The sequence below is a fragment of the Marmota monax genome, unplaced genomic scaffold, assembly GCF_021218885.2.
Source record: "Marmota monax isolate L192 unplaced genomic scaffold, Marmota_monax_Labrador192_F-V1.1 WCK01_AAM20220418_F8-fsc00051, whole genome shotgun sequence".
Classification (NCBI taxonomy): Eukaryota; Metazoa; Chordata; class Mammalia; order Rodentia; family Sciuridae; genus Marmota; species Marmota monax.
In genome coordinates this window covers 14256328-14277350 of record NW_026695202.1, presented here as the reverse complement: position 1 = coordinate 14277350, position 21023 = coordinate 14256328, and the positions used below count along the sequence as shown (strand labels likewise).

The window sequence follows — 21023 nt, the reverse complement described above, 5'->3', positions numbered from 1 at the left end:
CGCTTGGGTCCTCTGCCGCTCTTTCCTCCCACCCCTGGAGAGAGGTCAGTGACGCCGCTTGAGCCTCGGTGTTCTCATCTGCGAAATGGTCCTGCAGGGCCATTGGCGGATGAGGAGAGAAGTTTAGTAAACTCGGGCAAGGATGGCGATGGCAGTGTGCAGCCGGGATCTGCTGCTGTCTGTCGGGGACCTGATAGGCGAACCGCCCCGCCTGCCCCGAGGCTGACTGACCGAGGCTGCCGAGCCGCTACGGGAGCTTCGGCCGCCTTGCTCACGTGCCCGCCCTGCCCGTCCGCGAGTGCCCTCCCTGCGCCCAGCACCGGCCGCGCCCGGGAGCTCGTGTGCAGGGATCCGCAGGCCCCGTCCGCGTGTCAAGCCCAACGAGCCTGCTCCGACCTCTCCAGACTCCTTCAGGGGCTGGGGCCGGGGCTCAGGTAGAGCGCTTGCCTAGCATGTGTGAGGCACTGGGCTCGATTCGCAGTATAAATAAATAAAAGTCCATTGACAACTAAAAATAAATAAATAAATAGGAGAGCATCACCCTGGGCTTTTTGTTTATTTGTTTGGTAGGCACTAAACCACTGAGCCACACCTCCAGCCCTTTTTAATCTTTTATTTAGACACGGGGTCTTGCTGAGCTCCTTAGGACCTCACTAAGTTTCTGAGGCTGGCTTTGAACTGCCATCCTCCTGCTGTTGAACCACGACTGAAAGAAAAGACCACCAACTCCAATTTTAAACCAAATTAAAAGCAAGCTTATATTACAAAGAGAGCCGGCCAGCGACTGCTAGAGAATAGCCCAGCTCTCGGGGAAGAAAAGGTTTTTATAGCACAAAAAGTTACAAAGGGGGGTGTCTGGGAACTTACAGCTAACAGGGTTCTGGCAAACGTAATCAAGGGCAGTTAGCAGGCTGATGATCCACGTGGCTTGATATTTCAAGGTAGGGAGTAAATTCAGATCCCAACATCAGAATTTATGAGGCGTGGCTGAGGTTTCAGAGAGGGTTGTTATCTGTGAAAGTCCTAAGCAACCTCTTTCTACTTGGAACCTCACTTTCCTCTGGAACTTAACCCCTGACCTACTGCAGTCCTAAAGTCAGGAAATACCACAGAAAGCTCGGTGCAAACCATTCTGGAAAAGCTGCAGAAGGTGATCGCCTAAGACAGGCCAAGATATCGAAATATCTGAAATTCCAGACGGCCCCCACCTAGCTGCCCCCCACCTAGGTGCGGTGACCAATATCTAAACCAGAAGCCCTGCAGCTTGGCACTTAACCCCCTTGCGACACCCTTTGAACTAACCAATAATCATTTCCAGATTCTTTCCCGCCACTTGATATGCTAATCAAGTTTTAGAGTTGTTGGATTTTCCCGCAGTGTGTGATGATTTGCTAAGAGATGCTATGATGTATATGGGGTCCCTGCCTTCCCCAAAGAGTGTACAAAACTGCTGCAAACCCTGGACTCGGGGCCTCTCAGTGTCACCAGCTGCTGTGTGCAGAAGGACCCAGCTAGCTGGCAATAAATGCCTCTTTGCTGCTTACATGGATCTTGGTCTCTGGTGGTCTTTTGGGGGTCCTGAACTCCAGTTTATCAATCTGGTCATGGAGAGTCAGATTTATCAGGCGCCACTATGGTTTTAGGGAGGGTCCTTATCTGGTCCTGGAGAGCCAGGCCTGGGTGAGGTTGAAACCCCGGGCAGGAATTTCAAACAAGTTTTGAAATCTCAGTAACTGGTTCCGCCAACGTCAAAACCGTTTCTCGCTCCTTAGAAGCAGCGCGCAGCGCACCCGCCCTGGATCCTGGGGGCTTCCCCAAAGCGCCCAGCTACGCGGCCCTCCGCACCGAGGGGGGCCTGCTCACCCTGCGCTGGGCCAGGGGCCACGGGGAGGCGGCTGGGAGACCCTGGAGGGAGGAGAAATCCGGAGTTCCAGGTCGGGTGGGCGGGGTAGTCTCCGATCCCAACCCCCAGCCGGGGTGTTTCGCGGGTAGAGGGGGGAGGTGCTGGGCGTGAATAACAAAGTAATCACCTCGGAGAACCGGTCCCGCTCTGACCAGGGCCCTGGGGGAGGGGTCGACAAGGGCTCCCCTCCCCCTAGTGTCCTTTGCCGCTCTTTCTTCTGTCCCTGGAGACAGAACAATGAGCCTACTTGGGCCTCAGTGTTCTCATCTGAGAAGTGGTCTTGCAGGGCCGCCGGGGGATCAGGAGAGAAGTTAAGTGAACTCAGGCTGTGGGTAACCAGCAGGGGCCCTCCTGCCACAGGGCGTCTTTGGCCTCCACCTTGAAGTACTTTTCCAGGACCTGCGAATTACATCAACTCCAAGCCAGAAGCCCGGCTCTCCCAGAAATGTATTAATAGGCACAGGCGCCCTTCCGTCAGGAGTGGTGGGGTAGGGTTAGGGTCTCTTGGGCCGGAAACCCCCCCTAGGATGCTAGTGGAGGGTCTGGCTGGAAGGCACGTTGCCCGGCACTTTGGGTGTTCTGAAAACATTAGCAAAACATGGAGAAGGAGACAGGTTGGAGAAACATGGGGAGTCCAAAGGCTCAGGGGAGCTTGGTATGGTGGTGCGGACTGTGATCCCAGCCATTCTAGAGGTTGGACAGGAGGATCACAAGTTAAAGGCCAGCCCAACCAATTTAGGTGTTATGAGCCAGGCTGTATGGGCAAGGACCTACCTGACTCCACTCTCAGGGTGCTGAGACGCAGTATCATGTAAGAAATGTTTTACCTTTGTTCCAACCACACCTCCGCACCTTTCCTAATTGCCTAGCATAGCATACTTGACAACACAAGATAACAATGTAAAATCCTACTCATTGAGCTTTATTTTATTGAGCTTGGGCCGTGTACCTTGTCGGGAAATAATAATTGAATAATTAGATGTTCCGCCAAGGTCGCAAGTTGTGTCACAAGGCAGAGCGCTTTGCTGGTACTCAACTGGAAACATTTTGATCTATCTCTTTTAATTGTGGTTATAAATATGATTCAGTACCTTGCATTGTTTTGCTAATGGCTCTACTCAGCTGCTGCTCGTGTTATGCCAGATTCCTGGGACCCCAGTAGACCTCCAGGAGCCGAATCCGATGCAATCACACAAGAGTCTTTATTGCAAGCTCAGGCTCACAACCTTTCAGACACAGCGGTCCCAGGGAGTGAGCCCTGGTCCTTTGTTCAGTGAGATTTTATAGGTTTGGGGGGGATACTCTATGCGTCACAACATCACACAGCAAATCATTCCATACAGCGGGAAAGTCAAACAATAACTCTTAACATTGATTTGCACATTCAATGGTGGGAACAAGTTGGGTAGGGGTGATTGGTTAGTACAGAGGGGGATTCATTTGAACTGATTGGTTTAAGCCATGAGGGGTGTTCGTGCTGAACTACATGGTTTCCCAACATGTTATCAACCACCATAAACTACTTGGGGGTCATCTGGCGTCCCAGGTATTTTCCCTGTCTCATGCTGATTGGAGGTTGCTAGGGGGGTTGCCTTGGGTCCTCACCTAGCCTGACTGAGTCAGGGACACCTGGCACCGCAGACCTCTCCTGTTATTTACAGACAAACAACTCAGCAGGGTGGGTGTGTGCTTAGGAGTGCTCTGTGGGTTTTTCCAAGAACAAGGGTCACGCCTCCTTCCTTAGGACAGGCCTTAGGTAGAAGCTGCTGTTATTTATTTATTTTAAAAAATGGAGCCACATTAGTTTCTCACTCATGGCTGGCTTGCTGGTTGCTACTGCCAGCCTAACTGCATTTTTGCAGTCTTGGCCTTTAAATATCCTGATGTGTTAAAGGTGGGGGCTGCTTTTCTGAGGAGACAACTTGGTCCTGCAGGAAGCAGTCCTGACTGGTCAAAATAAAGACATTTTTTTTGGTGCTGGGGATTGAACCCAGGGCCTTGTGCATGTGCCGCAAGCACTCTACCAACTGAGCTATGTCCCCAGCCTGGAATAAGGACTCTTTAATATGGCAAACTTGGGATTTGGTGAGTTTTCTGAGTGACTTGCTCCACAACATAGGGAGATCCTGTCTGGGGAAAAAAAAGATGTAAATAGAAAAAAAAGGCTGGGGCTGGGGTTGTGTGCAAGGCCGAGCACTTGCCTGGTGTGTGGGAGGCACTGGGTTCGATCCTCAGCACTGCAGAAAAACAAAATTAAGGTATAAAAAGAACATAAGGGGGAAAATGGCTGGGAACGTAGCTCAGTGTGGACTACACCCGGGTTTAATCCCTAACACCACCAAAATAGATCAAATCCAGGGTCAGAGTGGGTGAAAGTGACACCACCGGTTACCGGTGACGAGTTCTCCCCGACACATTGAAGTTTGAACATTAGAGAAGCAAGCAGATAAATCGGGGTTTATTTTGAAAGGGGTAACTTAGACTCCTTGGGGGAGGAAGAAGGGGCCAGAGCTGGTGTCCTGGTGTCCCCAGATTGAGGTGCTCTGCCTTGTTAGATGTCCTAGGCTTCCTTTGTTCTCCCGCCCTCTCCCCTTCATCTCCTTCCTGCGGATGTGACTAGGCCCAGGAATGCTCCGTGGGAGGGCCAAGAGGTGGGAGCCCGGTGGGTTGTAGGGGGAAAGGCAGGATGGAGCAGCCCGGGACACATTAATGAGCAACTTTACAGCTCCCCTTAGGGAGGCCCAATTCCTGGGACAGGTTGCCTTAGCAACAGGTTGGAGCAGGGGCAGGTTCTTGATAAGGGTAGAGGTAGGGCTCTGAGGAATTAACATTTCAGTCCCTCAGGGGACAGTCTCCAGTTCCCAGACTCTCAAAATTGGCCTCCTTGATCCACCTGACTCGATTTGTTGTAGGGACCAAGAGGCGAGGCCAGGCACCGAAGACAGCAGGAAACAGTTTTATTTGGCTGCAGCCAGGTTCAGGGGGCACAGCTTTTGCTGTAACCAATCAATCCCCTGAACCCCGAGTTCAGGGAGTTTCAGAGTTTTATCCCCAGCATGTAAGGGGAGGGGCTCAGAAGTTCACATAAAAGCAGCTTTTTCTTTCACTGTTCTGGGAAAGTTAACCCTTCAAGGACCACACCTGAGAAGGGGAGAGCTTGTTCTCCCCTTTCTTTCCTCCCCCTGCCAGCTGTTACCATGGGCCCATTTGTAACTTATCTTAAAAATGTAGACATCTCTGTGAAGCCCAGCTCAAGGCCAGAGGCCTTGTTCTCACATTTCTACAAACTACTACACTGGATATGTTTGTGAAAAACTAGTAACTCTAGTCACCTAGAGTGCTGGTGACTTTTCTGTGGAGAAAGGGGGTGCCACTTTAGATTTACTTATCTATACCGACTGCCTGTCTAATTCTGGCTTCAAACGTACTTACCGTGCAGAGTTCCATGGTAATAATCCACTGGAGCAGGAGGTGGGACACAGTCTGTTATCCCAGGTGCCACAAGAAATCAGATAGGTGGGGCTGGGGTTGTGGCTCAGCTGTAGAGCGCTCACCTCACATGTGCAAGGCCCTGGGTTCGATCCTCAGCACCACATAAAAATAAATAAAATAAAGGTATTTTTTTAGAAAAAGAAATCAGACAGGTGCTCAAAAGTTACTGGCATGATGTTGCCCCCAAAAGGACCCCCACCATAATCGTAACACAAAAGCTTCTCTCCTCGAGATTCTTATGAAGAATGTCAACAGGACTTCTGCACTCTAGGTGACTAGAGTTACTAGTTTTTCACAAACATATCCAGTGTAGTAGTTTGTAGAAATGTGAGAACAAGGCCTCTGGCCTTGAGCTGGGCTTCACAGAGATGTCTACATTTTTAAGATAAGTTACAAATGGGCCCATGGTAACAGCTGGCAGGGGGAGGAAAGAAAGGGGAGAACAAGCTCTCCCCTTCTCAGGACTTCTGCTCAGCTGGTTTCAAGCTTTGTCCTTATAAAAGCTGGCTTTGCCATGGAGCCTGTTGCTGTGCAAAATCACTATTTCTTTTTTCCTTGGTAAAAAGTGGTGCAACCTCTGTCCAACCTAAGAATGTAGAACAAAAAGTGACTGTGAATGTGGGGCTGGGGATGTGGCTCAAGCGGTAGTGCGCTCGCCTGGCATGCGCGGGGTGCTGGGTTCCATCCTCAGCACCACATAAAAATAAAAAAATAAAGATGTTGTGTCCACCGAAAACTAGAAAATAAGTATTAAAAAATTCTCTCTCTCTCTCTCTCTTAGAAAAAAAAAAAAGTGACTGTTATGTAACCACCCACTCAAAATAAATCTCAAAGAATTTCCAGACTCCAAGGTCTAGAGATTTTTCGGCAGTAACCCCTCTGGGTCACTAGAGCAGAATTAAACCTGCTCCCCAATCAGCACTGCACCTGGCCCTGTCCAGGGACTAATTTAAAATTGGGAGGGCAGTGGGAGGGCTCTAGTTGGTGGATGACCTCCTACACTCCAGGCAACGTGATTGGAAGAGGAGGCCAAAGGGCTCTCTGTTTGATGCTCCAAATGGCTACTTTCAACCTTAACCTGATTAGATTACCGCAGACACATTTTTGTTGCTTGTTAGGAAACTCACTCTACAGGCTTAACTTTGAGAAAAGAGGACATTAATCTTACACAGCTGCTCAGGAGGCTGAGGCAGAGGGATCACCTGAGCCCAGGGGCTTAGGGCCAATCTGGGCGGCATAGGGAGATCCTGTCTCTTAAATTAAAGATGAAAAAGAAAAAAAGAAAGAAAAGGACAAAGGAGGAAGAGGAGGCAAAATCCATCTGAGTAAGGGCTTGACTTCTGATCGGTTTCAAAAGGAGGGGGCAGGGTGTAGGCTGGGCTGGGGCTCAGCGGTAGAGCGTCACCTAGGATGACAAAGATAAAAAGTACTGTGTCCATCTACAACTAAAAAATATTTTTTAAAAAAGGACACCGGGCTAGATGGCAAATGATAACAGTGACAGTGGCCATCTGTTCAGGCCCCCAAACTGCTCAGGCTCAGCGTGTTCCCTCCCATTATCTCCTGTGGTCCTTCCAATGAACTGCCCTCAGGGCCACAAGTGACCGCACACACTGGAGCTTAGCCAGGGGTCCACATACCAGCAGGAGAGGACTCAGGACCCCATTTGTCAGATGAGGAAACAGGCTCTACACGGGGAGGCCACCCAGCAGGGGGCGCAGAGGCAGATGGAGACCATAGGCCCCCAGCCTCCTCTGCGATGCCCTCCCTCCCTCTGTTCCACATTGCTGGCCCTCAAGCCTCCTTAACCTCAGTGTCCTCAGCTCTGTGAGACCTGCTGGCCTGTCCCAGAGCCCCCAGGCTTTGGGTCCTGCCTTGAGAGAGGGTCCTGGCCTCTGGGGCCTCCCAGCCCCAGCTGAGCCCTTTCTGCTGTCCTGTAGTGCCCCCCACCTTCTCCACAGAAAATCTTAATTGAGCTTCTCCAGAGACCCCCACCAAAATTTGTTCTCAGGCTCTCAACAAAACTTCTGCAAAAGAATTTCCAGGCAGGCAGGGGTTAAGCCTGCAGACACACAGTGATAAGAAAAACTAACCCCAGGTCTTCACAAGGGCTCCTATCTCAAAGGACCGTGCTCAGGGCCATTTGGATCCAGCTGGTGGGAAGAAAGGGGAGGGGGACCCTCCCTTTCCCAGACACTGATTTTCACAGAGAGTGTCCTTGGCCTGAATTGGGTGCCCACAACAGTAAAAGAATAAAAATAAAAAACTATTTTTGTGGCCTTCCACAGATTGTGAGCCTCTGAGCTCCCCCTCCCCCCATACACTGGGCATAAAGTTCTAAACACTCCTGAACTGGATTCAGGGAGGAATTCTTAGGTGAGAGCCACCTCTGAACCCTGCAGCCCAATAAACCTGCTTCCTGCTATTCCTTGGTGTCCATCCACTTCTGTCCCTACTTCAGTTCTAGGACCGCGTGTGTCTGCGCTGCAAGGGTCACTGTGGCACCTCCTTCAGGTTGAGTTCTGTCTTCAATCGGAATCTTTTTGGGTCATTCATTTAGCAACTATGGATGAGCCAGGTATGTGTCGCATGCCTATAGTCCCAGCTACTCCGGAGGCTGAGGCAGGAGATTCACAAGTTCGAGGCCAGCCTCAGCAACTTAGACTCTGTCTCAAACTGAAAACCAAAGGGCCAGGGATGTGGCTCAGTGGTAGAGCACCCTGGTACCACAAAAAAAAAAAAAAAAAAAGAGCAATATATTTATTAGTGGGCACTCCAACACGCCAGTCGGGGTGGCCTCATTGAGGGGAGACCTGTGCAGACGTGAGGGCTGTGAGGGCCCAGGCCTTCTGGGAAGGCTGGAGCCTCCTATGGGGCAGCCAGAAGCCAGGGCAGGTTTTCAATGGCCCTGTGTTTTCCTTGCTATCCTGACTTTTGTCCCCAACTTTGGGGTGACACTTTATTTGGAAAATCCTCTAACTACAGGAGAAGATTTGTAAACAGGAACTGTTCCGTTAGAGGATTTAACTGTTGTCCCCTGAGTTGACCCAGGTCCCAGGGCAGCCAGAGGCTAGCACCTCATAGTGGCATTTCATTTGCTCCAGAGCCCGGGGGTGTCTGCTGGGGGTGGAGGCCACCGAGACCTAGAGGGCAGGGCATAGTGCCTGCCTGTTTTCATGTGCCCCTCACAGACCCTGCGGAATAGGTCTCCCCAACTTATAGATGAGGAAACCGAGCCTCAGGGTGGGGTCCTAACCAGTCCAAAGCCACACAGCCAAGAGGTTGGAAGGTCTGCATTTGAACCCAGATCTCTCTGCATCATCTGATTTTAGGATCTGTAGTAGGCTTCCACAAGCCTGTGAACCCTCCAAGGCAAAACTAGAGGGTGGGGGTGGGGATTAGCCTTTTATAGGGTAAAGAACTGGCCACCTAGTGTGTGACAGCTGGAACTCTGCCCTGAGTTTGAATCCTGACTCTGCCACCTGTAACTTGTGTGGCCTTAGGCAAGTGCTTGGGCCTCTCTGATGCTGGATTTCCTCCTCCATGAAATTTCTGTCTTCCAGGGCTGTTGTCAGGATGCAAACATAGGAAGCCCTCTGGGTGGTATCTGGCACATGGTAGGTGTTCAATAAATGCAGGTGCTATTATTGTAGGAGTTGATTATGTGTTAATGGAATGACATGCTTTTAGATCAGTGCATCTAGTGCAATCCCATATATTATTTTAAATTCACTTATAAAGGTCCAGAAGAAAATACCCAACCGCAAAGTGGGAACAGTGGTCATCTCTGGGCAGAAGGGTGCTGGTAGCTTAGGATTTTGGTTTGTTGTGTTTTGCTTTGTTTTAATGTCCTAGGGATTGAATGCAGAGGCACTCTATCATTGAGCTACATTTTCAGCCCTTTTTATTTGAACCCAGTCTCCTAAACTGATAGGGCCTCACTAAGTTGCTTAGGCTAACCTCAAATTTACAGTCTTTCTGCCTCAGCCTGCAGAGTGGCTGAGATTACAGGCATGAGCCACTGTGCCCAGCAGTGAGTGTCCACATCATTTTTTCTTTTTAATTTGTTTAATGCTTTTAATTTATATATATATTATATTATATTTATTATATTAATTTATATATATATTATATTATATTATATATATATTATATTATATTATATTTTTTTAGTTGTCAATGGACCTTTATTTTACTTCTTTGTACATGGTGCTGAGAATTGAACCCAGTGCCTTACCATGCTAGGCAAGAACTCTTTCGCTGAGCAACAACCCCAGCCCAGCATCATTTTCTGTATAGAGACATATTTAGAAAAGTTTCTGTATACACTTGATAATCAGAAAAACTTCTTTGCTTGCTTTCCTTTTTTTTTTTTGTACTAGGGATTGAGCCAGGGGGTGCTTCACCATTGTTCTGCACCCTAAGTGAGAAACTGATGTGACTCTGTTTTAGAAAAAACAGCCTCTACCTCAGAGCAGGGCCTGTCCAAAGGGGGGTGACCCTTGTTCTTGGAAAACCCACAGAGTTATTTGTCTGTGAACAACAGGAGAGGTCTGTGGCGCCAGATGTCCCTGACTCCGCAATGCTAGTTCCTGGAAAGACCAAAAAGTGTTTGAGGCCTAAGGCCTGACCTTGATAACCCAAGCAACCCCCAGCAACAACCAATCAGCATGAGACAGGGAAGATATCTGGAAGAGAAGATATCTTATCCGGGGGATCCCCCAGACCCCAGCACCCTCAAACCGGAGAATCTGACACCAATCGGTGAGTCTTGTTTTCTTGTTGTCTGTCCTTGTTCTGACGACGGCCCATAGAGTCTGTATTTTGGGCTGGCAATTGGCCTTGGCAGACGCTCTGGAGGGTTGCCAGCCGGGCCTCTGGGAGACGTCCGAGACCCCCCCCAAAGGATCTTCAGACCCAATCAGAGGAGAATATAGACTCCCCCAATCTGTTTGTCTGATTTTAGGGACAGGCGGGTTGCTGTGGCCAACACCCTACTTTCGTTTTTGTCTTCACTCTGAAAAGGCAATCTGTCGGTCTGTGTTTCTGTTGAGTGTGACGGCACTGTGGCATTGTTTTACGTTGGGCTGACACAGGATGAAATGGGACAGACTCAGACCACCCCCCTTTCTTTGGTAGTGTCTCATTTTGATATGAGATTCAGGAGAGAGGGCAGGATTTCAGTGTTGAGGTAAAGAAAACTTCAGACTCTCTGTACTTCTGAATAGCCTACTTTTGGCGTTGGATGGCCACCCAGTGGCACTTTTGACTCAGAAATTATATTTCTTGTTAAAACCCAAGTTTTTCTCCCAGGCAGCTCCAGATACCAGACCAGGTGCTATACATCCTGTCTGGCAGGACTTGGTCCGAAACCCTCCCTCCTGGCTTGTTCCTTTTTTGCAGAGAAATTCTTCAAAGATCCTGGCGCTTAAGGAAGACACAGGCCGTGGCGGCCAGCGCCCCCAACCTGTCCTCCTGCCCCCGAACCCTTTTACCCAGCTCTGCAGAGCGGCATGGACGAGGAACTCCTGTCTCCGCCACCGTCCCAGCCCCCTCCCACTAACACCCAGTAACAACCTTTTTCCCATTCCTACCCCTGCCCCTGACAGTGGTGTAGGTGCAGTGGACTCACGCTCCGAGCGCCACCAAAAGGCTCCACAGTCTCTCCTCTCGGGGTGGCAGGACCCTGGACGAGGCGGGATTCAGCCCCTTCACTGGCGGCCGTTGGCCACTAGTGATTTGAATAACTGGGGAAAGCAGAATGCTAAGTTCTCGGAAACCCATCAGACCGACCCTCCTGGACAGCGCTGTCTACCCGCAGCCCGCCTGGGACGACCGTGGACAGTGGCTGCGCACCCTCCGCGACCAGGAGAGGGAGCGCAGCCAGACAGACGGAGGGAGGTCGGAGACCCTGGGGATGGCGGCGGCGGCCCGGACCGATCCAGATATAATGAACAGCGCCTTTCCTCTGAGCCGCCCAGACAGGACCATGGGACTGCATACGGCTGAAGGCAGGCACCTTGGAACCTACCCATTTGGCCCGGGTATACAGAGTTCATCAGGGTTAGGAGGAATCTCCAGGCGGCTGTTTAGAGGCTGGAGGCCTTTAGACAGTCCACCCCCAGAAACAGAGGAAAACCGGCGGCAGTAGTGATGCCTTTGTAAAGCAGTGAGCGCCAGACATTAGAAGAAAGTTACAGAAGCTGGACGATTTGGAAGGGGAAACCAGGACTTGCTGGCCACAGCCCAGAAAGTGTACAACAAGCGGGACTGGCCAGAGGACAGACAAGTGAAGGCGACCGGGGAGATGACCAAGTCCTGGTAACAGCAATAAGCGGCAGCGACACCCTCCCCCCACCAGAGGACCGCCAGAGGGTAAGAGGAGCCCTGCGGGAGGAAGGCAGGATCTGCAAAAGAATCAGAGTGTCTATTGCAAGGGAATAGGGCACTGGCTCAAGGACTGTCCCAAGGGGTGGGGTTGTGGCTCAGTGGTAGAACACTTGCCTTGCATGTGTGAGGCACTGGGTTCAATCCTCAGCACCACATAAAAATAAAGGGAAAAAAAAAGGTATTGTGTTATAAAAAAAAAAAAGACTGTCCCAAAAGGTCTAGGGGCCAAGGAGAGGGGAGGCGCCTTTGCCCTATTCTAAGCATGAACAACCCAGATAGTGACTAGGAGAGTTGGGGTTCAGCTCCCCTCCTCGAACCCAGGGTGACTCTTAAGGTGGAGGGGACTCTGATAGACTTTCTGGTTGGTGGACGCTGGAGCTCAGCATTCCGTCCTGTTGAAACTCCAAGGAAAGTTACCAGGAAAGACATCCTGGGTACAGGGAGCTACTGGAATGAGCCAAATTCATGGACTACCCGAGGGACAGTGGACCTAGGCATGGGCGGGGTATCCCACTGGTTCATGGTGATCCCAGAATGCCCCTACCCCTTGTTGGGAATAGACTTACTTACCAAAAAGCCCCATCCAGGTATTAACTCTTGCCCTGGAGGATGAATACTGGCTTCACCAGCAGCTGGTACCCATTAATGAAAACATACATTACTGGCTGCAATCCTACCCTGAAGCTTGGGCAGGGTGGGGGGCTGGCAAAGCACAGGCCTGCAATCTTCATCGAGTTAGAACCTGGCGCAGACCAGTCAGGGTTTGACATTACCCAGTGTCCATGGAAGCCGGAGTGGGGATAACATCCCTCATCCGGTGTCTGTTGGAATTGGGGGTGCTGAAACCCTGGCAGTCGGCCTGGAACACTCCTTTGCTGCCAGTCCACAAGCCCCAGTCAGATGACTGTCAGACAGTACAAGACCTGAAGGAAGTAAACAAGAGGGTGATGGACATCCACCCAACTGTCCCCAACCCATACACCCTCCTGAATGCACTTCCACCAGAACGGCAGTGGTACACTGTCCTGGACTTGAAGGATGCTTTTTTCAGCCTGCCCTGGCACCCAAAAGCCAGAAATTGTTTGCCTTTGAGTGGACAGAGGTTGAGAAAGGCATCAGTGGACAACTAATCTGGACCAGACTCCCCCAAGGATTCAAAGACTCTCCAACCATCTTCGATGAGGCGCTGCATGAGGACTTGGTGAGTTCAGAACAGAACACCCTGACTTAACCCTTTTGCAGTATGTTGATGACTTGCTGATTGCCACCAAGACCAGAGAGGAATGCATGCCGGGACTAAGGCCTTACTCAGAGCCTGGGAGGCGTGGGTTATCCTGCTTCAGCTAAAAAAGGCCCAAATCTGGAAGCCAGAGGTAACTTACCTGGGCTACTTGATAAAGGAAGGACAATAGTGGCTCACGCAAGCTAGAAAAGAGACTGTGCTAAGAATTCCGAGGCCCCAGACCCCGCGTCAGGTGAGGGAATTCCTGGGGTCAGCAGGTTTCTATAGATCGTGGGTCCCTAGCTTTGCTGAGCTTGCAAAGCCCCTCTATGAAGCCACTAAGGAAGGGCAACAGTTTCAGTGGACTGAGAAAATGGATCAGTCTTTTAACCAAATTAAGACTGCCTTGCTGTCAGCCCCTGCCCTTGGACTCCCTGATGTCACTAAGCCCTTTCACCTGTACATTGCGGAGCACAAGGGAGTTGCCAAGGGAGTCCTGACCCAGTATCTGGGCCCATGGAAGAGGCCAGTGGTGTAACTGTCGAAGAGGCTAGATCCTGTGGGGGCCGGATGGCCACCTTGTCTGAGGATGATTGCAGCCACCTCCCTGATGGTGAAAGATGCAGATAAGCTGACATGGGACAAGAACTGTACATCCCCACACCCCACACAGTTCAAGGGGTGCTGAGGCAATCACTGGATCGATGGCTCAGCAACATCAGACTTCCTCCCTTCCAGGGTTTGCTACTTGACCCTTTCAGAATCAATTTCCAGACACCCTCAGCACTCAACCCCTCGACCCTGCTACTGGACCCAGACTTGGAGACACCTCTGCATGATTGCGCAGGAATTTTGGCTCAGGCTCACGGCATTCAGCATTTGAGAGGACCTTAAGGATCAGCCTTTACCTGATGCTGACCTCTTGTTGTCCAGGTGATAAGCCTGGAGCTTATTGACCTCTGTGGTTCACGGATGGAAGCAGCTTTTTCTGAGCTGGTCAGTGCAGCGGTAGTGACTGAGACCCAGGTGATCTGGGCTCAGCCTGTACTAGCTGGGACTTCCACCCAGAGAGCCCAGTTAGTGACACTGACCTAAGCATTAACGCTGGGTAAGGACAAGAAGCTGACTGTGTACACTGACAGTCGCTCTGCATTTGCCACTGCCCACATACATGGAGCCATCTGTAAGGAAAGGGGGATCCTGACCGCAGAAGGGAAGGCTATTAAAAACAAAGAAGAAATATTAGCCCTAATTATTGCCCTGTGGCTGCCAAAGAAATTAGCCATTGTCCACTGTCCAGGGCATCAGAATCTCAAAGACCCTGTAGCCAGAGGTAAAAACCTGGCTGACAAGACGGCCTGGGAAGTTGCCCTTCGCAGGGATCCTGTCTTAGTAACCAACCTTCCAGACCCAGGACCCAGACAGCTACCAGACCTTCCCCAATATACTAAAGAAGACCTGGACTGGATTCATAAATTACCCAAGAATGGTACCGGGTGGCGGAAGACCAAGTCACACTACCTGAAAGAATGGGAGAACAGCTATTGCTAAAAATGCACCAGACCACTCACATGGGCACTAAAAGATGCAAGACCTGGTAAGACACACCAAAATAAAGATTAAAGATGCACATTCTAAGATTGATCAGATTGTAGCTAGTTGCAAAGCCTGCCAGCTGAGAAATGCAACCCAGCCTGAGGTCAACTCAGGATCACGACAGAGAGGTGATGAGCCTGGAGCTTATTGGGAAGTGGATTTCACTGAGGTAAAACCAGGAAAATATGGTTATAAATATCTGTTAGTTTTTATAGATACTTTTTCAGGATGGGTTGAAGCATTTCCCACCAAGCATGAGACAGCACTGATGGTGGCAAAGAAGCTACTAGAAGACATGCTGCCCAGGTATGGCCTCCCAGTAATGAGAGAGTCAGACAATGGACCAGCTTTCATTTCCAAGGTAATTCAGAGCTTGGCTAATGTTTTGGGGACCAATTGGAAACTACATTGTTCATATAGACCCTAAAGTTCAGGACATGTAGAGAGGATGAATAGCCTCTAAAAGAGACCCTAACTAAATTGTCCATGGAGACTGGCAGTGACTGGGTGGCTCTCCTTCCCTATGCCCTGTGTAGAGTGCAGAACTCTCCGTACAAAATAGGACTTCCCCCTTTTGGAATAGCGCCCCCTTTGATTCCCGATTTACAGTCTGACTGACTTGCTGAATTTGAGGATTACCAGCTTTTGCAATCCCTCAGGGCCCTGCAGCAGGCCCACCAAGATGTGTGGCCACAGCTGAAGGCCCTCTATGAGACTGGACCACCTCTGGAACCTCACCGCTTCAGGCCAGGAGCCTGGGTGTTCCTTGAGAATTGATCATGTCTATGGCAGTGCCTAACATTAAGGATTGTCATTTTCTTGATCAAGAACCTAAGAACGGGGGCTGAGGGTGTGGCTCAGCGGTAGAGCACTCGCCTTGTACATGTGAGACCCTGGGTTTGATCCTCAGCACCACATAAAAATATATGAATAAAATAAAGGTATTGTGTCCAACTACAACTAAAAAATAAATATTAAAAAAAAAAGAACCTAAGAACCTATAGAGTGAAATTGTATTGAGTAATTTGAGTGAATAACGCATTGAAAGGGCAGAAGTGTGTGGACATTCTTTATTTCTCCCCTCGACTGCGTATGTTGTAATTTTGCCCCCTCACGACACCTGAAAAGACCAAAGAATGTTTGAGGCCTAAGGCCTGACTGTGAGAACCCAAGCAACCCCCTAGCATCAGCCCATCAGAGTGAGACAGAGAAGATATCTGGAATGCCAGGCGACCCCCAGTGGTCTCAGTGATTGATAACATGTTAGGAAACCGTGTAGCTTAGAATGTACATCTTTGCCACTCCTCACAGCTTAAACCAATCAGTTTAAATGTATCCACCCCTTGTACTAGCCAATCACACTTACCCGACAACTTGTTCCCGCCAATGAGTGTGCTCATCAATGTTAAGAATTGTTTGATTTTCCCGCGGTAGGGAATGATTTGCTGTGTGATATTAGAGTATCTCCAAAAACCTATAAAATCTCACTGAACAAAGGACCAGGACTCACTCCTCAGAACCGCTGCATCAGAAACGGTTGTGAGTCCAGGCTCGAGTTGCAATAAAGACTCTTGTATGCTTGCATCAGATTCAGCCCCTGGAAGTCTTTCAGGGTCCCTAAAATCCAGCATTACACCAGCCCTATTTATTTATTTATTTTGGTACCGGGATTGAACTCAGGGGCACTCGGCCACTGAGCCACATCCCCAACCCTGTTTTGTATTTTATTTAGAGACAGGGTCTCACTGAGTTACTTAGCACCTCACTTTTGCTGAGGCTGGCTTTGAACTTGTGATCCTCCTACCTCAGCCTCCTGAGCCACTGGGATGACAGGCGTGGCCACCATGCCCTGCCCTTTTTATTCTTTTATTTTGAGACCTGGCTAAATTGCTGAAGCTGGCCTCGAACTTGAGAGCCTCCTCCTTCAGTCACTGTACCTGGCCTCTTTTTTCCTAAGAGGAGCTAAGCCCAGAGACAAGGGCTAATGCCTGCCTAAGTCAGAGGCAATGCAGGGACAGAAAGTTAGTGACTGGGCCTCAGGAAAGAGAAAACAAGAGGCAGACCCAGGACAGGCACTGCGGAGGGCCTCAGAGGTTCTTGAGGCGGATCTGGTGTGATGTGGGACAGATGAGGCTGGACCCCCACAGGATAATCAGGAAGCAGGTTTATTTACGCTGCAGCAGTCCACAGGGGATGGTGCCTAAACCTCTGGACCTTGGGTCTGGAAATCCTTTTAAATTTATGCCCAGTGGTGGGGCTTATATTCTAGTGGGTGGTGACATGGCAGGTACCTTTTGTCCCATATTCTTAGGCTACACAGAGGCTTCACAAGTTTTTACCACGAACACAGAATAGTAATTGTGTACAGCAACACGCTCAATGGCAGACCTAGGTTTTACAGGAAAGTGAAGCCTGGCCTAAGCTGCAAACCACTCGGAGCTGTCTGAAAACTCCTGTGAAACCCTGTTGACACTCTTTGTAAAATCTTGCTGATAAGAACCTTAATTGTGTGGAATGTCCCTGCAAAAGCTTAATTAGGACTCTTTTTTTTTAACATCTTTATTTATTTTTATTTTTTTTTAGAGAGAGAATTTTTTAATATTTATTTTTTAGTTTTCGGCGGACACATCATCTTTGTTTGTATGTGGTGCTGAGGATCGAACCTAGCACTCCGCGTATGCCAGGCGAGCACGCTACCGCGTGAGCCACATCCCCAGCCCAGGACTCTTTGATGGAGAAGGGGCTCCTGGTAGCTGCATCAGAAGGCACTAGATTTCCACTGGAAGAAAAAGGTGAATTCAGGGGCTGGGGATATAGCTCAGTGGGTAGAGTGCTTGCCTTACATGCACAAGGCCCTGGGTTCAATCCCAGGTGAAAAACCAGCCTCTACCTCAGAGCAAAGCCTGTCCAAGGAAGGGGGCATGACCCTTGTCCTTGGAAAGACCCACAGAGCACTCCTAGGCACATACCCACCCTGCTGAGTTGTTTGTCTGTAAATAACAGGAGAGGTCTGCGGTGCCAGGTGTCCCTGACTCAGTCAGGCTAGGTGAGGACCCATAGTAACTCCCTAGCAACCACCTCTCAGCATGAGACAGGGAAATACCTGGGACGCCAGATGACCCTCCCAGTAGTTTATGGTGGTTGATAACGTGTTGGGAAACCATGTAGTTCAGCACGTACACCCCTCTTGGCTTAAACCAATCAGTTCAAATGAATCCCCCTCTTGTAGTAACCAATCACCCCTACCCAACTTGTTCCCGCCAGTGAATGTGCTAATCATGTTTTAGAGTTGTTATTTGATTTTCCTGCGGTGTGTGATGATTTGCTAAGAGATGCTATGATGTATGTGAAGTCCCTGCCTTCCCCAAAGAGTGTATAAAACTGCTGCAAACCCTGGGCTTGGGCCTCTCAGCGTCACCAGTTGCTGTGTGCACACGCGGAGGACCGAGCTAGCTCGCAATAAACACCTCTTTGCTGCTTACATCGATCTTGGTCTCTGGTGGTCTTTTGGGGGTCCCGAATTCGAGCATAACGCCTGCCTTGGTTCTGGACCTGGTCACTGCCGTCTGAATGAGTATGTGCATCTATCTGCTGGATGTAAAGCCACCTGCCCAGTGAGGTGGGGATGAAGGCCCTTGGTCCCTCCCACTGGCCCTGCATCTCAGGGAAGGGGCTGGGGTCAGGGTGCCGTCTGAGCCCAGGATGAGGCCCTGACCACACCTTTGTTGGTATTTGAATCTCTCTTGGCAAACTGCCCAGGATCCAGCTCCAGACACCGGCCATTGTGTTAAGTCTCTTCTGTGAGGCAGCCTGGGCCTCGCCCATGTCCTCTTCCCTCTGGCTGTGCCAGGCCTCATTGGCTCCTGGATTTCCTGGATTTGAGGTGAGAGCACAGAGCGCGGAGGGACTTCCAGGAACCCACACCAGCAGAAGCTCCTGGGAGCTCAGCAACCTGGACTCCAGATGTGCGTGGGTTCCACCAGGTGGCGCTGAGGTGCACCGTGATGACTGGAGGCTCTAGGGAGAGGAGCCACAGGGACCCCAGGGACCGGCCTGTGGCAGCAGCGCACAGTCAGGCTGCCGGGTCAAATACTGCCTCCTCCACTGGCAGGTGCACACGTTTTACCATTTTTTTTAAGATGGAATAAAACATTTAATAATAATTGAGTGTAGTCGGGCGCGATGGTGCACGCCTGTCATCCCAGTGGCTCAGGAGACTGAGGCAGGAGGATCACAAGTTCAAAGCCAGCCTCAGCAAAAGTGAGGCTCTAAACAACTCAATGAGACCCTGTCTCTAAATAAAATACAAAATAGGGCTGGGGATGTGGCTCAGGAGTCGAGTGTCCCTGTATTCAACCCCAGGACCCCCCACCCAAAATAATAATTGAGTATAAAATTTGGCATAAATAGGTGAGAAGAATGAAATTCTAATTTGGGGATAGTAGGAATCCAATCCTGGGCTTCACACATGCTGAATGTTTTCGATGTGATTTCTCTTAAACGATAACAAATGCCAGTCTTCAGGACACCCCGGGCAGATGGGGTGTGATGGCCTCGTCTGCCCAGCTGGAGTTTGGGCCACGCAGAGGTCTGGCGTTCCGTGGGCAGAGCAGCTCCCCTCTGCTCGCCCTCCTCACAGGCTCTCAGCGTGGCTGAGACGTTGACATCAGGGACCAGACAATTCCTTGTTTGGGGACCCTGTCCTTCGCCCGGTAGGATGGTCTCTCCTGGCCTGTACCTGTCACGTGTCAGTGGACTCTCCCCAAGCTGTGACCAGCAGAAAGTGTCTCCAGACCCTGCCTGAGGCAGAACCACCTGGTTGAGAATCCCTGTCCTCCACCAGGTGGGAGGCCCCTCAGGCTGCCGCTTAGTGCCAAGGAGGACCCCTTGCTTTGGACAGCAAAAGTGACCCCTCTGCATGCGGACACAAACAGGTAGAACTGCGGCCCTGGGGACACGGCACACACCAGCCCATTCACCTGGAACTAGAGATGTGAATCAGGTTCTCACGCAAGGGCTCATGGGACTAAACCTGGGTGCACATGGGAGAAACGCCCTGCTGAGCCCAGGCCAGGAACTTGGTCCCAGCGAGGACCACGCCTCTGCCCCTGGGGTCCTTCCCAGGACCTCCTGGCTGAGCCTCTTTCCCCCCCTCAGGCCCTGCGGTTTCTCCAGAAGAATTCCTCCAGGTACCACTTCAGACGCACCAAGATGCTGCCTGTGAGCAGCGGCTTCCACACCCGCCTCATGGGGCCCGCTGTGCAGCCCCTGGCACAGGTTTTAAAGACAGTGGCCATCAGGAAGCCGCTGGTGGCCGTCTACTCTAACGTCAGCAGGAGCAGGTACCTCCACCCCACGCACATCCGGCAGCTGCTGGGGCAGCAGGTGGTGTCCCCAGTGAAGTGGGAGCAGACCATGCACGCCATATACGAGAGGAGGAGGGGCACCGAGTTCCCCAGCACGTGGGAAGTGGGCCCTGGCCAGCAGCTGGGGAGCATCCTGAGGAGCTGTAACCTGAAGGCCTGGAAGGGCTACAGCCACGTGGACGTGCTGCGGGCCAGCGAGGACCTGGACGCGGACCTGGACCCCAGCGAGTCTCCCCGGTGACTGCTAGGGGCTCGAGACCCTGGGCAGAGCCGGTGAGCTGGGCCGGCCCTCCCCGCCGCCGGCTGCCCCGGGATGGAGAGGGAAGGTGGGCCCGTGTCCAGGGCCATGTGAGGAGCACTGAGAGGGGGGGTTCTTTCCATGATGCACCCCACTCCTCCTCCTCGTGAAGACCAAGGCCACCTGGGCACTGGGTACCTGCAGAGCTGGATGCCTGCCGCCCCTTCAGCCAGGCAGGGTTTGCCCCTGCCCTGTGGATGCTGAGGACACGCCAGCATGGCTTCAGCCAGGCCGGAGCCAGAGGGGCCCTGCACTGCCCTGCAGCCTGCCAGTCACCCGGGGCCAAACTCCTGGCTCCTTTGTCCCTGAATCTAACAGGCTTAGGATCTAAGTGACCTTGGCAGCCACACTTCCCACCCCTCACTCAACTGCATTCCTATAGCCAGGGAGCACATGTTAAGTCCTGCCATGTGCCAGAGAGCAGGTGGCCTGGGCCCTGGCAGAGCTCCCTGAGCAAGCTGGGCACTGTGGTGAGCTGAGGCAGGGAGGACAGCTGGGCCCTGACCCCCCCAGCGAGCCCCAACCTCTTTATGAAGTGCCATCCATGGTCACACTGGTCACTGTCTGTGGCCCCAGGAGCCGAGCAAGACTCTCTGATGTCCAGCTGTGCAAGCTGACATTAAATACCAGCCACTCTGAGCTCTGCACCTCGTGTTTCCATCTCTCAGTGACAGGGGGACATCTCAGTGGGAATGAAGTCCCTGGATTGTCTTAAAACAGGACTGTTACTTAGGCACAAGTCACACCCTGGATGGG

The 21023-nt window shown here is 51.2% G+C and overlaps 1 protein-coding gene and 1 long non-coding RNA gene across 2 annotated transcripts; both read left to right on the top strand.

The window, feature by feature from the left end:
- Positions 1–5834: 5834 nt before the first annotated feature.
- LOC131423622 (uncharacterized) lies at positions 5835–18084 on the top strand. The gene is made up of 2 exons (XR_009225406.1): positions 5835–10159; positions 10799–18084. It is a non-coding gene; the product is annotated as an uncharacterized LOC131423622 (long non-coding RNA).
- A 1236-nt stretch (positions 18085–19320) lies between these two features.
- Positions 19321–20914, top strand: LOC124083044 (malonyl-CoA-acyl carrier protein transacylase, mitochondrial-like). The gene is made up of 2 exons (XM_058574323.1): positions 19321–19350; positions 19692–20914. The coding sequence occupies exons 1-2, from the start codon at positions 19321–19323 to the stop codon at positions 20208–20210; spliced, it is 549 nt and encodes a 182-aa protein (XP_058430306.1). The 3' UTR covers positions 20211–20914.
- The last annotated feature ends 109 nt before the right edge of the window (positions 20915–21023 follow it).